A 17,082-nucleotide genomic window follows, 5' to 3' on the forward strand; every position below is an offset into this window, starting at 1 on the left:
GACAAAAGAAGAAGAAGCGACGAAACTAATAGCTCGTATTTTTGACAAAGGCGGAACCTCAAAGAGGTAGGGGTCACGAACTATGAAACTTTTGGTTAAAGTTACACTTGATAGACCACTTCAAACGTTGATAATTGGATAGGTGAGTTTTTGATTGTCATATAGAAACAATAATCTCACTCGTTGAAGTTCTATATTAGCACAATATGATTTGCTGTTGTCGAATTTGATTCACATTCATCCCGCCTTCAGATCCGGGTAGCGACACCCTTCTCTCGAAAGTGGACAAGCAGGAGGCATGCCGAGATGTGACGGTCGGCATTTAAACGCCTCTGTGACGTGTCGAAATGGATGTGCCTGCCGTCGTATTGAGATGCGTATTGCAGCAGCCCGGAGAAGTTATGGGCGGATCCTTGCTCGTATTTCGTCTGAAAGGGTAAAAACAGTGGGCGTCACGCAGCGAAATCAAGGCGTGCTCTGCCCCTGGCGCTTTGCATTTTGCAAGAAGCGAAAATGAAAGTAAACGAAGAGTAATTGTATGCTCATTATCGGTGAGTCACATTCCTAGCCTGCATCTGCACTTCCTGGATGTGCCAGGATCGAGTGACCCGACATGAAGCCGGTGAGGGAAGACGATGCCCGATGAGATCGACAGTTTAAAGTTTTCAAAGTTCATACGTCGTGGTGCATAACGGATGTTCTGTTGAATGTACCCATCTGACTTATCTAACACTTTAGTGCCGGGGCCTGATTTCTATACTTCTTCTTCGTGTCTCTTGTGATCGATACATTGGTATTAAAGAAGCATTGGGGTGACCTGATACTTCCGTGGTGAACAGTAAGTATTGGCTTCTAATAGCGGATTACTTTATTTTTAACCGGAACACGAATCCCATTGTAATGCCTAGCGGTAAAATAAGACTACCTGCTATCTTGGTGTAAGGGGCGGGTCTGTGTCCACAGCCACTGACAGACGTGTTCCGTGACTTCCAGCGAGTTCTTTATTTTCAACACCTTACCTCGCTGGTGCCTGATCAATGTTTTTGTTAACCAGAGGCATTCTAAAAGTGTATTCTTAATTTTTCTGTAGGTTTCAATCGAGGAAGTGGAATGAGTTCTCAAAAGCCACTGCTTTTGCCTTGGCTGATAAAGCAGATAGACAGTGGTCAGTACCCTGGGCTAGAGTGGACCAATAAGGAGCACAGCGAGTTCCGAATCCCATGGAAGCATGGCCTGCGGCAAGACCGGCAGCCAGACGATAGCTTAATTTTTAAGGTACGCTGCTTTGTTTGGAAATCCCCTCCGCCCCGTATATTTCTTTCCTATCTCCATTGCTTACTCTATTAAATGAATATGCTTATTATGACTTGTAAGCTAACGCACTGTATTATAGAGTTCATACCACGCACAACTGTTAGCAGACAACTTAGCTTCTCATCGATCATCCTGCTAAACTAAAGCAGTTATTTAAAACAGTTGTTTTAGAATGTAGAATTATGATTTGGAGTAAGCTTTTAGATTAAATGTATTCTTAACTGTTGTGTATATTATCTTGGTCACGTTTGTAATGATTGGAAGCTGGATATAGTTAGATGGCAATTTAATTTTTTTTCTTTTAGTAATCACAAGGTATGTATCTTCTTATTGAGGAAATGTGTATAGTGAAATCTATAGGTAGAACAAGTCTGCATATTTTTATTTTAGAACCAGAATGAGAGAGGCATAGTAATGCAGTGGTTCTGGGTTTGAATCACAACCTTGGTTGTTACCTATGTGTAGCCTGCATGTTCTCCCCATGCTGGTTTCGGTTTCCCCCCAGGCAGTGGTGGTTTGTAATTTGGGGGGCTGGGATGCCTACCCCGTCCAAATATTTTAAAAACTCTCCTAAAATTAATTAGGTAATGAAAAAATCATGAAATAAATATATTTATTTGTACAATGCGCATGGTGTCAACACATGTCAACATCCATTAAAAAATGGTTCTGACTTGTACTTGTTTAATTTCTTTATCAATACCTATATTTCCTGAGTGAAGTGCGCCATCGAAATGAGAGTGTATGTAAATCTTTGATCTATTGGTAAGCAGGTGACCTGAAGCTGCCTGTAGTTGCGTTTTTGTTCTGAAAAATCAAGTAGCTACTGAGTTAGCAAGGTAGGATCCAGCAAGAGAGTCAAACACGTAACAAAAAAAAATTCTCAGTCCAATAAAGTTTGTTTTAAGAGTTAGGAATAGATCACAAAAATTCAGAAAAAAAATTACACATGCCAAATAAAAGGCAAAAAGAGAAAAAGGGTTTATTCTCTACAAAATAGAGGAACGTTGTGTTATTTCTCTATGGCAGACTTACATAGGCTTCACTTAATACATTCAGTATGTTCTGGATGTGTGTCCAGTACGGTATGAAACAGTTTTTCGTACCTACTGCAAGGCATATCATAAACTGGGACTAATCTGTAGTCAGAGGAACAGGAAATAATGAGACTATTCAACTTATAGTTTAGCTCATGGGGGTTAAAATAGAACCTACCATTGCCTATGCACTAATACTGTATATAGGCAAACATTTTAACATATCCAAGAAAATACTTCTATCAATTTAACATAACCTTACTAACTAACAAATGGCTCTTACATTCTATCTATCTATCTACATATCTGACCCCATATTGTTTATGCTAAAAGTAGAATCAATTACCACAACATTACTTTGGAAAGAGCTTTGACTTATTCATGAACACTTGAATGAAACCTTAAAAGTAATTGTAAAAGCTCAAATACAATTTAAGCATACAAACCTTAAGATTTATCATTCCATTTAATTGCTGTTTCTTGGATCAGACAAAGTTTGCTTACAGGTCTGTCTAAGTGTGCTGTTTTCAGTCTGCACACAAACTCTTCTGACTGCACCTTTAGCATCTGGCATTGTCTTCAGGACTCAAACCATTACCCAAGAATCGCGGGATTCAGCATAATCTACCATTAAAACAATGTCCCCTGGTTCAAAACGTCATTTTGTACAAAAACCTTTAAATGCCCGTTAGACAGCCTGGGCATCACAATCCCTCCTAATCCACTAGCAGCTGTGTTTGGTGTACTTCCTGATGGGCTTAAAGTGGAGAAGGACAAACAAATTATAATTGCCTTTACTTCACTATTGACATGTAGACTTATCTTGCTCAACTGGAAGAATCCTAACTCACCTCTTGTAAGTCAGTGAGCAACTGATGTTATATATATTATCTAAAATTGGAAAAAATCTAATTCTCACGTAGAGGATATGTACAAAACTTTTTCAAAACCTGGAAGGATCTGAGAAATAACATTTTAGAATAAGCATGTAAATTAAAGAAGTGGATTCTCTCCCCACTTTTTCTATTCTATCTATTTTTATTCATTTATTTATTTACATATTTTTAATATTATTAAAGTGCTACTCTGCTGACCTAGCTATCTTTCTCATTTAGGGTTGATGTGTTTCAAACCAGTTTTGTTAAACTTGACTTGTATGTATGGAATGTTTTTTGATTTTAATCAAATAAAATATAAAAAAAACAAAAACTTCTTTTTGGTATAAGTCATTTTTGACGTTCTTGAAGTATTCATAAATACTTTTTAGACCATCTTTTCCAAAACAAATCAGCCATGTATTGTACTTGTTTCCAGCATCTTTGAGTATACTGGTCATTTTTAGAAAAAAGTCCTAGAGGTGTGCTGGGTTGAGTAGTTGATTGACTTTCAGTGCCAAGTCATTCAGATCATCTGATACCTTTGTAAGGAGTCTTTTGTTGATGATGGATTCTGCTTCACATATCACTGTTTAAAGACTTTCATCATCTAATGTCTTTTGGTTAAGTTCTGAGTCTAGGACTTTTCTTATGTTTCTAATTTGTCTTTCCCACAAATTGCCTTGATGAGAGGCTGATGGTAGATTAAACATCCATTGGATTTCTTCATGGCGTTGCAAATTTTTTCTTGGTCAATGTTTTTAAATGCTTCTAATAGTTCTCTTTCTGCTCTAATAAAGATTGTTCCATTATCTGAGAGCATGCCTTTAACTTGTTCTCTTCTTGTATCGATGTATGGTATTGATACAAGCATCAGTGTCTAAGCTATATGTGATCTCTGTTTGTACAACTCTTATTGTTAAGCAAGTAAAAAGTACTCTAACTATTGACTAAGTTTCAGCCTCTTTTTACTTGAAAATATCCAAAATAATCGACTTCAATATTGGTGAAAGGGGGCTGGTCATGGAGTAGATGATCATCTGGCAACTGTGCCATTTTTTGCTCACCTGTTTTCACATTGTATCTTCTGTATTTTGTACACTTTGACATGATTTTACTGAAAGATTAATTAGCTTTACGGATCCAATATTTTTGACGCAACTGTACCAGCATATAGTTATGTCCACAATGTTAATTTTCGTTATGGATGTATATAAATAAGCCATGCTATTCATTATATAAATAAGAGGAGCAACATGTGAATTCTTGTGATGAATTGTGGGGTGTGTAGCTTCTTCTGGCATAGCAGATTTTTAGAATTCCACTTTGAAGGCTGGGTCAGGTTTATAGATATGGCTATTTTTCTTTACATAGTAATTTTTCTGAAAAGCTTTAATCTTTTCTGGATAAGCTTGTAATTGACTGAGGCAATGAAACTCTGTTTCAGCTTTCGACAAGTCTTCTAAAGAAAGTGGCTTTAACTTCATTGTTGGTGTATATTCCTTCATATATTCTGTGATTAGTGTATTTTGTCTTTCTAGATTGTATTCAGATTGACTGATCATATACTGGAATGCCTTTCTTTAATCTTTCAAGTGTAGTAGCACTTTTTTGATTCTAAGAAACCATTCCACAGCTTTCTTCAAACTTAGCCACATGAAGTAGTAGTCTATAAGTTCTTTTACGGTTTCAGTTTTTACTTCCACATTTGTTAAGTTTACTCAAGTCAAGTCAAGTTGGGGAGCATGCACTGACTGGTACAGTGCGTTGCCGCACCCACTACATGACGAAACAACTCGGGATCCCAGTTTGCAACCCCCCAGGCAGATGCACAGTCCAGTCTCACCCTCCGGAAATGACACACTATTTGCCACAGCCAGGTGTTACGTGGGCGACCCCTTGGACTGGTCGAGCCACTTGGGTCCCCAACAATGAGGATCTTACGATCCGGATCAACCTTGGGGAAACGCGCCAAATGGCTGTAGTGCCATAACTGACGCTCCCTCACAATGCAGGTAATGTGCCTCCATGAGCAACCGCTCATTCGACACAAAGTCAAACCAACGGTACCCAAGGATTTTCCAGAGAGCCACAGTATCAAAAGACTCCAGTCTTCGTCTCAGGTCACTGGATAGCGTCCATGTCTCGCAACCATATAGCAAGACAGGAAGCAACTGGACACTAAAGACTTGGACATTCGTCCTTTTGCATAGATATTGGAAGCGCCACACACCCTTTTCCAGCAACCTCATGACACCCTATGCTCTCCCACTCCATCTACAGACTTCATAGAAAAGTCACCAGAGACATGAATGTCACTGCCAAGGTAAGTAAACCTCTCAACAAGGTCAACACTCTCTCCGCAAACAGACACACTGCTGATGGCTGTGCCCAAGAGGTCATTAAAGGCCTGGATCTTGGTTTTTATCCAGGACACTCACAAGCCCAGACACTCAGACTCCTCACTCAGTCTCTTGAGCACCCTGATCAGAGCCTTCATTGACTCCGCGAAGATCACAGCATCGTCAGCAAAGTCAAGATCCACGAATCTTTCTTCACCAACAGATGCCCCACAGCCGCTGGACCCCACGACCTTGCCCAACACCCAGTCCATACAAGCATTGAACAGAGTAGGAGCAAGAACACACCCCTGATGAACCCCAGAATCAACTGGGAAAAACGCAAAGGTCCTGCCTCCACTCTGCACAGCACTCACAGTACCAGTGTACAGGCCGGCCATGATATCCAGCAACCTTGAGGGGATCCCACGAACCCTCAGGATGACCCACAGGGTAGCTCAATCAACTGAATCAAACGATTTGTGAAAACTGACAAAGGCTGCAAAGAAACTCTGCTGATTACTCTCGTTTGTGCTCCATGACAACCCTCAGTGCCAGGATGCGGTTGATGGTAGATGTCTTAGGTGTAAAACCAGACTGTTCCAGTTGATGGTAGCTGAGCAAGTGATCACGGATCCTATTGAGGACGACCCTAGTCAGGACCTTACCTGGCACAGAGAGCAGTGTTATTCCTCTGTACTTGCTGCAATTCAGGCGAGCACCCTTCCCTTTCCAGATAGGGGCGACAAGTGCCGTATTCCAGTCAGTTGGGATGATGCCAGTCTCCCACTTGGAAGCAAAGATTGTTTGCAATGTCAGGAGGACAGTCTTACCACCAGCCTGGAGAAGTTCACCACGGACACCACAGATCCCAGCAGCCCTTCCCCCCCTTAGCTGGTTCACCACCTGTGCAATCTCGGTGAGACTGGGTGGTTCACAGCTAATGGGAGGATCAGCATCACGAACTGTGGACTCAGGGATATCCAACGTCCTAGCCGGAGGATCAGCTTTGAACAACTGTTCAAAGTAGCCAGCCCAACTGGTCACAACTGCAGTGTCATCCGTAAGGACCGTTCCATCAACCGCCCTGACTCAGACTCTCCAAGGAACAGATTCAGATGTGTATAATGCTTTGATTCCTCTGTAAGCAGGACGTGGATCGCTAGACCACAGATGGTGTGTCACTTGCTCACAGATTCCTCTAACAAAAGCCTCTTTATCTGCCCTCAGAGCCCTTGCAGCCGTCCTTCTCAGTTCCATGAGCCATGCGCTGTGACTCTTCTTGATGATATCCAGGGTGCCCTGCGAGATGAAACACTCGTAACACCAATACAACCCTCAGCAACCTTCAGGGTCTTGTCCACATCACATTAGGATCGGTAGTCGTACCCAAATCTGAAAGTTACTCACACAAACTGCATGAAACTGAGTTTACTACACAGTTTTTTATTTGTTGGTCATCTTTAATTAGCAAATTCCCTTCATTAGATCTCTTTGGCCATTCCTGTTCTGGCTGTAGTAGGATGCTTGGGCCATGAATCCATGTTTTACTATTAATGAAGCTTCCTATGGTCGATCTTCTTTATGCTTCACCTGCTGGATGTACCCCCCATTGCGGGGGCTGAGAGTGCTCCCTTATGTTCTGATGTGTCTCTTATGTTCTTTGTTAGTTAGGAGAAGCTAAGAAGCAGTGCCACATCCATCATCAGAAGCATCTCCAAAATTATGCATTTGTGCAGACTTTATTGTATGTGTCCAAATCCTGTTGGTTTAATGCATTTGCTTACACTGTAATCCACAATTAGCTGCAAATTGCCTATCCATTTTCTCCATTGCTGGACATATTTAACCTCCACTTCTTTATTCCATCCATGCTTATCGTTACACAGGTCCCTTAAGCCAAGTTTAGAAGGCAATTTAACTTGTGCTAAAAATCCAAGTGGGTCATATGCTGAACTGACAACTGATCGAATACCACGTATTGTAGCATGCTTACCTAATGAATTTATATGGAACCTGAAACCGTCATTTTGTGTGCACCATTGAACACCTATGGCTCTCTTTATTGGTAACAAATCATGGCTTAAGCTTAAGTCCTCTTGTTCAGTAGCTCTGTCTTCTTCAGGTATGAACAACAAGACTGTTCTGTTGTTACTCACCCATTTGGTCAGGTGAAATCCTCCTTTGAAACACAACTGACTTTAGACAGTCATAAACATAGAAATTGTGAAGCACAATGTTAATTACTTCTTCAGAAGCTGTACTTCTTGTATCCTCAACTGTTCTTCATAAGCATAAAACCCACAACTGGGTGAAGAAGTAGCACCAAAAAATGTGCTGTCATTTTGTATTTCTCTAGTCCGTCATTCATATTCCCTTCCGGCCACCATAGGAAACAAAGAAGATCAGTTATCTTCATCTGGACCTTTATTTCGTAAAACATTGATTTGATATCTGCCATTAATGTAATACTCTTGGAATGTTAGGCTCATTTACATTTTTCTCTTGAGGCCAATTGCACACTGTTCTGCAATGCAACGATTTTTTGACATTTTAAGTGTCTCATCTTTCAAAGGCAGGTTCATACAATAGTGTCCATTCATTAATTTTGCAGACTCTGAGACTATGGCCATGAACTTAATGTCTTCCTATGACATTTCCTCTCTCTCCTCCCAGCTGCGCTCTGGAAAGTCTGTATTATATTGCTGGAGTATCATTTGTTCTAATTTTATTATTGAGACATGATTGACTGTATATCTTTGCAATCTTTAATTATCTGACCCCTTTGGCAGACCATTGACAATCCATCCAAGAGCCTTCTTTACAGCATAAGGACCTTCACCTCTGCTGTGTATGACTCGCCATGGCTCCATGGCTTCAGGGACATTTGTAACCTTTAACAAACCTACTTCTGCTTTTATCTGTGGTAGAGTTACATCTTTGAGGTAAGACCATCTTGCAATATCCTCTTGCATTGGGATGTTGTTCTTTTTTCACTGGGATAAAGCTCAGTGTGTAAATCTCTGGCAATTCGATTAATATATTTTGTTCAACTAAACAAACTTTTAATTCTAATAGGACAGAACATTTTACTAGTTTCTCTTTATTGACCTTTTCCCTTTCCACTGTGATTATATGAACCTGAGCTCGTTTTCAGGAAGATTTCTCTCAGATTGCTCTTCTGTACAGAATGTTGCTGTACTGCTGGAGTCTGTTATGACATATGTGTTTACAGTACCTTTCACTCATCTTACACTTAACTTTGACTAGGACTACCGCTAGGACATACTCTTTACATGCCCTGAATAGCAGTGCACGTCTCTGATTCCACAGGGACATATGAGTAGGAGATATCCTTCTTTTCAGTATTGGTATCCTCTTTTATTAGTGGATGAAACTTAAATTTCTTTACTGATATGCAAGATGTCTGGATGTAATGGAGAGCATATTTGACATTTAATTTTTTCAACACAGTCTTTACTAAGATGTCCTTTTTTAAAGCACCTAAAACATAAACCTATAAATTTCAGTCTTACATTCATATTTTAGTTTCTTGATCTTACTGTATTCAACAAGGGTGTGACTTTCATTGTAAAACAGGGAGGACTTACCAAATACAAAAGCAGCCATTGTTGCACTTTTAACAGAGGTGTTTTTTTCAGCTGCAATTGTAATATTTGTAGCAAAACTACTTCTTCTCGGGCCACTTTTCAGAGGAGGCTCCCCCTTGTCAGTCTTTTTTTCCTTTTTAGGTATATGGCTTTGATAGGCTGTACAGTGCATGGGATGCAAAAATCTTTTAGCTTATCATTCTAGAAAGTGAACTACATCAGCAAGTTGTGTGCTTCTGCCTGCATTTTTCTCTATATCACAGGCTGTTTTCGCTTGTTTTGCAGCTGGTAGGGAAGTTTTGAGAGTATAATACAAATGTTTGCACTTTTCTCAAATAGGCTATGTATTGGCTATCAGTAGCTGGTTTCCTCGATAGCTTTCAAGCCGTTTTTTTTGGCATTTTTGTAACCTCCTTCAGGTGACAGGTATGTATGGCTTTTAAGAATTTCATGAGGTGAACCTTTGGTAAATTGCACTAAGAAATCTAGTTTATTTCGAGGGTTTTCCACCACATCTACCACAGCATGCTCAAATGCTGTAATAAGCATTGCTTGCATAGGCCATTGGGTTGCCTTCAAACACTGCAATATTTCTGTAGGGTACATGTGCTTCATTTTGCTGTTCATTATGTGAGCTCTTGATCTTGACAAAGTTTATGTTGAAGTCCATATTTACTTTTATTAGTGTGCAAAGTACTACTGCTGCTTGCACCATATGGCTCTGTTGGAACACCAAATTCATTCCACTCAACTAGTTTTTCAGGAACATTGTAAGGATTTTGATAATTCTGAAATATTGGTTGTTCAGGAGCATTGTATGGATTTGGATTACTTTGAACTTGACTGTACCCTTTAAGAGCACGCAGTTTTGTGTTGGATTCTGTAATTGCAGCCTCTAAAGTCAGCTGATCTATTTTAGCTTTTAGCTGTACCTTTAGCTTTGCTTCTTTAAAATCTAGAGCCTGCTGCTTCAGCATGAGTTAGCAGTACTATATGTTCCTCCTGCCATGTGAGTGCACTAACAGAGGTCACCAATGTAGTTACTCAACTTTTTGTTTATACTGAGACATGGGAGGCACTTTCGGCAGTATTTTGGTGATTTTGGTTACAAGAAGTGTACCACTACAAAAAAGGTTGGGAAACACAGATCTAGACAGCAATATGAAGCTATTTTTTGGTAGACCTAGTGAAATGACTACATTTAATCATAAAGTAATTGACAAATTTTCAGGCCTGAAGGAAAACAGGGCAAAATTTGTGTACAAGGAAATATAGGTATCCTGACTGACAGGTACGGGGTGAATTATGTTTTAAGATGTGGGTGGATCTTACAATATGAATTTGTGCTCAGGTGAGGTAAGCCTAGCAAACTTGCATAGAACTGGGCAGACTGGCAGCAACTGTAGAATAAAATCAGGGTGGAAATGACTCTGTGGGTGTGGTAACTGATATACTGGGATAAAAGACTTGACAAAAATCAGAGGTCTAGTGGTTGTATGATGTGGATTTATGGAATACAGTGGAAATGGCCAAGGACTGGGTGTTCTTTTAGAAGATGCAGAATAAGATTTGGATAGGACTTATGCTATGGATACTATAGGACAGATGGAAGTGCACAATATTGGAAGATTACAGCGGTGGGGGTGTGGAAATTATGGTGTGGGTTTTGGTAGAATGGTGAACTGGGCCAGTTGGCAGAGGATTGGGCAATTTAGAGACAGGTGTAGTGTAAAATTTTGGTGGCAGGTGCACTTGTTCCTTTCCACATCTATAGGGCAAGTTATGGGAGGAATAAGGGGACTGTGAATGTCACAGACCGAAGTTTTGGAGCACAGTAGAAATGGGGAAAGCTGGCATTAGATTAGGCAGCCTGGTGGAATGGGAATAATACATTTTAGCCTGGATGTGTCCTTTGGGTCTGGTACTGGACAGGCCAAGATGTGCACTGGCCCAGTGATGAGGCCCATGAGAGCATGTGGAATGACTAGATAGAAAGACAAATGTGAAAGGAACTCTATAATACTGTAGGTAGAAAGATGTGAAAGGTACTATATAAAAAGTGCTGCTTCAGTTTGTCCACCCAAAAACTGCACCTCCACTCAAATTTTTCTCACCACCTGCCACTTCCTTCAGGTACTATAACTTGTCCTCCCACATCTTCAAGGACAGGCAGGGTAGGTTAACATGTGATTCCTAACTAGCCCAGTGGGAGTGTGGGATTATGTGTGAGTAAGCCCTGTGATGAGTTGGTGGCTCTGTCCAGGGCTGTTAACTGTCTTTTGCCCAGTGCTGTTTTAACTCTAATTTCCTAAACCCACTTAATTTATTTCTGGTTTATGGAGAGTGAGATCCTGTCTCAGCAGCATTGTATGTCATTAATTATCCAACCCTGGACAGAGTAACCGTTAATTGACAATCCCTTTCACTTATGCAGGACCAGTTTAGACTCACTAATCAACATAATCTTCATATCCTTGGTAAGAGATGAGGGGAACCATGGTACCCTGAGAAAACATACGTATATATCTAGTCTGAGATTTGAACTGGGTCTCCTGAGGCTGTAAGCATGTAGCACAATCTACTTGGCTACCATACTGCTCCATTTTAAATTATTATGTTTCATACATAAAATAATAAATAAAAAGCACATTCTTGGGCTATACAGGTATAATTAATGAACATGTTGGCTTGGTCTCAGTGTTTAACTCTATCAAAGCACCTATGGACGAAAAACTATCTATAAATAAAAGAATTTTGAAAATAGAAGGGTGGATGTAAAGATGACTATAATTGGAAAAGTTAAAGAGAATGAATAAATTATTAAACACATTTGCTGTGGATTCATAAACTATTCTAAATCCTTAAATTTTTTCATATCTTGTAATGTTGCAGGATTATGCTAAAATCATTTTAATTATTTTTTTCCCCATATCAAGCAACACTCAAAACCACAGAATTACAAAGTGAAAACAGGAATTTAGGAATTTTTGCAAATTTATTAAAAATAAAAAATTGTAATATCACTTTGACACAACTAGTCATAACCTTGGTCATGACACTTGAAATGGTGTATTCAATTCTCCTGGTCATCACTGAGATGTTTCCTTGTTTGGAATCCACCTCTGGTCAATTAGGTTGATTGGACATACTTAGGAAAAACCCACACCTGTCAAAAGAAGGTCATACAGATGACAATGTGTATCAGAAATAACCAAGCCTTGAGGTCAATAGAATTGCCTGAAGAGTTTAGGGACTTTGAGATAGGATTGTGTTGAAGCACAGATGTGGGAAATGCCACAAAGAATCCTGTAGCACTGAAATTTCTTCAAGGCACAGTTGCCTTTATCATTCTTGATTAAATGGAAAATGTTTGGACCCACCATGAGTTTTCCTAGAGCTGGCCTTCTAGACAAACTGAGCACTTGTGGGAGGAGGGCCATGTGACAAAGAACCCAATGGTTATTCTGGCTGAACTCCAGAGAACCTGTGTGGAGATGGGAGAAACTTCCAGAAAGTAAACCATCACTACAACAATCCACCGATCTGGGCTTTATGACAGAGTGGCCAGACAGAACCAACTTCTCTGTAAAAGACACAGGGAAACCTGCTTGGAATTTGCAAAAAGGCACCTAAAGGACTTTCAGACTGTGAAAAAACAAGATCTGGTGAAACTGAGATTGTGTGATATCTTGAGGAAACCAAGTACAAATATCATTCCAATAATGAAGCATGATGGTGGCAGCATGCTTTTCAGTGTTGGGGACTGAGACGCAAATTTGGACAATCAGGCAGGTAAAACAAATGATGTTAATAATATATAATAATAATAATATCTGTGATTAAAGAAGTGAGACACAAGCAGGAGGTTGAAGCACAGGCAGTCAACAAAGGACTGAAATCAGTATTCCAAAAACATTAGAAGAATGCAAAAAATGGAAGTGACTGGGCCAGGCTAGACACAGGCAATAGTGCACATTGCTGGAATGAATAACTTTAGTAAGGCTGCCTCTTTTATTTCCCTTGCCTCTTCCATCATATTATTTCAATACAATTAGTTTTGATAAATAATAGATATAAAGTGGTGATGTTTTTAGAAAAAATGCATAGGAAAGGAGAGATTGAGTAATCCTAATATCTGATTTAAAGCTTTTTAAGTTGTCCACTGTGTTGTCATTGACATTTAATTGTAGGTTTTTATTGGTCTGTACTGTTACTGTGTGATTCTATAAGAAACAAAAGCAAGGTGGCTTTACCGTACCACATTTAACAGTGCTAATGAATCCCCGACTAAACGGTGGGATCCACACATTACTTAATTGTAGCTGGTGAACCTTTCTGTTAAATCCTTACAGAAAAAAAGCAAAACATAAAACAGTAGCATATGGCACAGTTTTCCAGTGCCACATTTAAAAAGACTGCAAATTTATATTTTTAGCAACTCAAGTAAAAGCACTTCTGGCAGAGCCTAATCACAGTCATCATCTGCCTAATACAGGCTAAAGCCATGCCTTTATCTGAGTTTCGGTTATGAAAAGGCATTTAATCACTTTAACACATGTGTCAGTATGATTTTAAAAGATGTACTGTATGTGTACACATTAAAAAATAAATAAAAATATCATTCTTTTTGTCATTCAGTCATGTACTTTAAATAAAGTGGCTTTTGTCAAATTATCATAGTAATGTTATCTCTGAAAACCAGTGCAAATGCTTTTGCTAATATCTTTCCATAACCTTTAATCAGTTTCATTTTCAGCTGTCACATTTGTTTCACCTAAGGGCACAACCTATAGGCTTGCCGTGTTGTTATTTAATACTGAGGTGGTATCTAGCTTGGGTGCAGTGAATATATATACAGTGTGTATATAGATAGGTTTCTTTTTGTTATATACTGTATATACTGTAAATGTATGTGTTTATTTTTCCATCTTCGCTAGGCATGGGCAATAGCAAGTGGTCGGTACAAGGAACATATTGACAAAGCAGATCCAACAGTTTGGAAACGAAACTTCCGCTGTGCTCTGAACAGGAAAACACACTTTAAAGTAGTGAAGGATCTAAGCAATGACTCTGTGGATCCCCACAAGGTGTATCATGTCTGTCAAAGTGAGGAGTCACGACAGAGTTCACAAGAGTCATGCAAAGACGAATTACAGGAAAGTCCCCAGGAAAACTTCCCTGGAGCAGGTGAGTTGAAGGAAGGCTTTTGTTATGCTCAGAGTACAATGAGCAGATTGTCAAGAAGGTTGGTCTGTAAAGTAAAATGAAGGTAATACAAATGGCCCTTGGGTATAAAAATATTTATCCTTTAAACTTTTGGAGTAATAAAGGACATGTATTTCTTTGAGACATTTTTCTCTCTGGTATTGGCAACTAATAGTTACATAACATATCTTGAATTTAAGGTTTTCACATGGCACTCTGTTGCTATAAGTTTGTTTTTCTTAATCACACACTCTTTTATGAAATTAAAAAAATGGACAAGTTACTTAAATGTTGAAAATTGTACAAAAAGTTAGAAACAGTTATCTATTAAGCCTTCATCATGTTTCCCTAAAGAGGTGAGGTTAAGGAGCTGTATATGTGTGAACAGAGTATGGAAATAAGGACACCAATCCAAAGGTGATTAAAAGAGAAGAAGGACTGGGTGGATACCAATGATAGCTGTAATAGAGGTCATAATTAAAATTAAAAGGTTAGTCAGTGGTTCATTTGTGGGGAAATGAGAGACACGTGTGTTTTAATTTTTTTGTTAGGTTGTCTTTGAATCATTACATAAGAATTCAAACAGACAGAAGCTAATTTAATTTTAGGCTATTGCCTCACATTCTGTCAGTACTAGGCGACTAATGCTTCAGTCATGTTTCTACATTAGAACATAAGAAATTTTATAAACGAGTGGAGACCATTCAGTCCATTAAGCTCATTTGTTTGGCTAATGCAGTGTTTTTCAACCACTAATAATATAGGACATACTGGTGGATAATTGCACAGTGTTCTGTGAGCAAGGTAACCATTCGCGCAGGGTTCCACTCCAGCGAAAAGGTTGAAAAACTCTGGGCTAATGGTATCATCCAGATACTTCTTAAAGGTTGTCAGTGTTTCTCCTTCAACCTTATGTACTCAGTAGCTCATTTCAGATTCCCACAACTTTATGCATAAAGATGTCCTTCCTGTTTTCAGACTTAAATGTACTATCCTTAATTTCCACTTGTGTCCACGAGTATGTGATTCATCCTTAGGGCCGTGTGTATATTTTACGCTCAGAATGTGTACACGCATGCATCATGGCTGCCACATTTTCCCAGCATTCATTTGACACGTCCCCAGGGCATGTCCTCGGACATTAACGTGATGCGTGCCCGAGTTGCAGCACCAGCCAAAAATCAGGGGGCGCAGTGTGTTCAAGTTGGAATGTAACATCAGAGTCTCTGTTTACTGTCAACAAGTGACAGCAAGCTGCTTTACAGATCTTACAGTATCGATATGTGTGCTTTGATGTTTGATGAATGGTGAAGCAAATCATCAAACTTAAATGCTGATATAGAGATATATATGTAGTGCTTTTCTTCATCTATTTCACATAGATTACATAGACAGTATAAACATCACATAATCCCCATCGCAATGACGCAATACATTTTAAAGGTCCCACATACCATCTTCCGTGCCATTTGTTAATTGCTACGTGCTTCTGGGGCTTCTTCCTCTTGCACTGACAGCAGTGGCAGTCAGTGATTGCTATGCAGAACACATTAAATGTATGATATTCCAGCTCTCTGCACATTTATAATCCTTAGATTTATACTTGATACCACTTTCATGCCATGAATAAAAATCAGAAGAGGTAATGGTTTAAGAAAAGACAACTCTTCCAGAACTTCTCTTTTCTCAAGTGACTTCTCAAACATGCTTAATAAAGGTTTACAAATTATGTCTTTAATTTATTTCAATTCAATTGGCAAACTTCCATCAGATCCAGGGGTTTAATTAAGTCTTCAGCATATGGATGGTTTTAAACACATTTGACATTTTAAAATCTATGAACTCAGAGTTTGTTTTCAGTTGTATGTGGGGCATTCCATTGGTTTTCTCCTGTAAACACACTTGGGTAAAATATTTTTTCAGTTTATTTGCTATTTCCTTCTTATTTTCAACTCTCCATTTTTAAGTTCTCTTTGATTATCTTTTTACTGGAGTATTACTCAAAAAATTGCTTGCTGTTTGTTTGGGCCTTACTAGAATTTTTTTTTTGGTTTCTCTTTTGAGTTTCAAACGCTTTTTTGATTTCTTCCTGTAGTGTCCCATATTCCTCTACATTAGAATTATTTGGCGGTTAATTTTCTTATGCAATGATCTTTTAAGTTTTACCTTTTTCATAATGTCTTACTTATAAATTGTGGATGATTTTTTAATTGTTGTATTATTTTAAGGACTACACTTACTTTGAAGTGATACCATCCATCATTTATATTGAGGAGTTTTTACTTTCCCATTCTGTTTTTCTGGATACTTTTTCATTCCTATAAAGTCTGCTCTCCTCAAATTATAAGTCTTCATTTTGGTATACATTTGTGTGTTTTCAAAGATAATCTCAAATTTTACCATGTTTCTCCATTTGAATCAAGTCTGCTTTTGTACTCTTTAAATCTTCAGTCTTTTTTTCTTACCTTTGTCTTCTCCATTCCTAACTCACCTCTCTGTCTTCAATGTTCATATATCTTCATGCAAAAACATAAACGAAACATGCCAATATCTAGCCTTGTAGCCTGTGTTTGCTGATTTGTCTGAGTCTACTTCATTTGGGCAGGTTGTTTTTAATTTTAGATGTTATTCATCATTCCAGAAACAAACCTTGTATATAGATCAATAAAAATATTTTTCCTTTAATGTGGATGTTTTTAGG

The 17,082-nt window shown here is 38.8% G+C and overlaps 1 protein-coding gene across 2 annotated transcripts in view; it reads left to right on the forward strand.

Moving 5' to 3' along the window:
* Positions 1 to 513: 513 nt before the first annotated feature.
* LOC120541883 (interferon regulatory factor 3-like) overlaps positions 514 to 17,082 on the forward strand; it is a 48,591-nt gene continuing 32,022 nt past the window's right edge. Inside the window, exons 1-3 of one of the 2 annotated variants that reach the window (XR_005636107.1) lie at positions 514 to 838; positions 1,091 to 1,275; positions 14,114 to 14,363. Coding sequence is in view for 1 of the 2 variants with exons in the window: in XM_039773832.1 (XP_039629766.1) it covers positions 1,111 to 1,275; positions 14,114 to 14,363 (415 nt within the window). In the remaining variant the exon portion in view is untranslated. The remainder of the gene's footprint in view (positions 839 to 1,090; positions 1,276 to 14,113; positions 14,364 to 17,082) is intronic. The other variant, XM_039773832.1, reaches the window with a different exon arrangement.

The sequence above is a fragment of the Polypterus senegalus genome, chromosome 13 (assembly GCF_016835505.1).
Source record: "Polypterus senegalus isolate Bchr_013 chromosome 13, ASM1683550v1, whole genome shotgun sequence".
NCBI lineage: Eukaryota > Metazoa > Chordata > Cladistia > Polypteriformes > Polypteridae > Polypterus > Polypterus senegalus.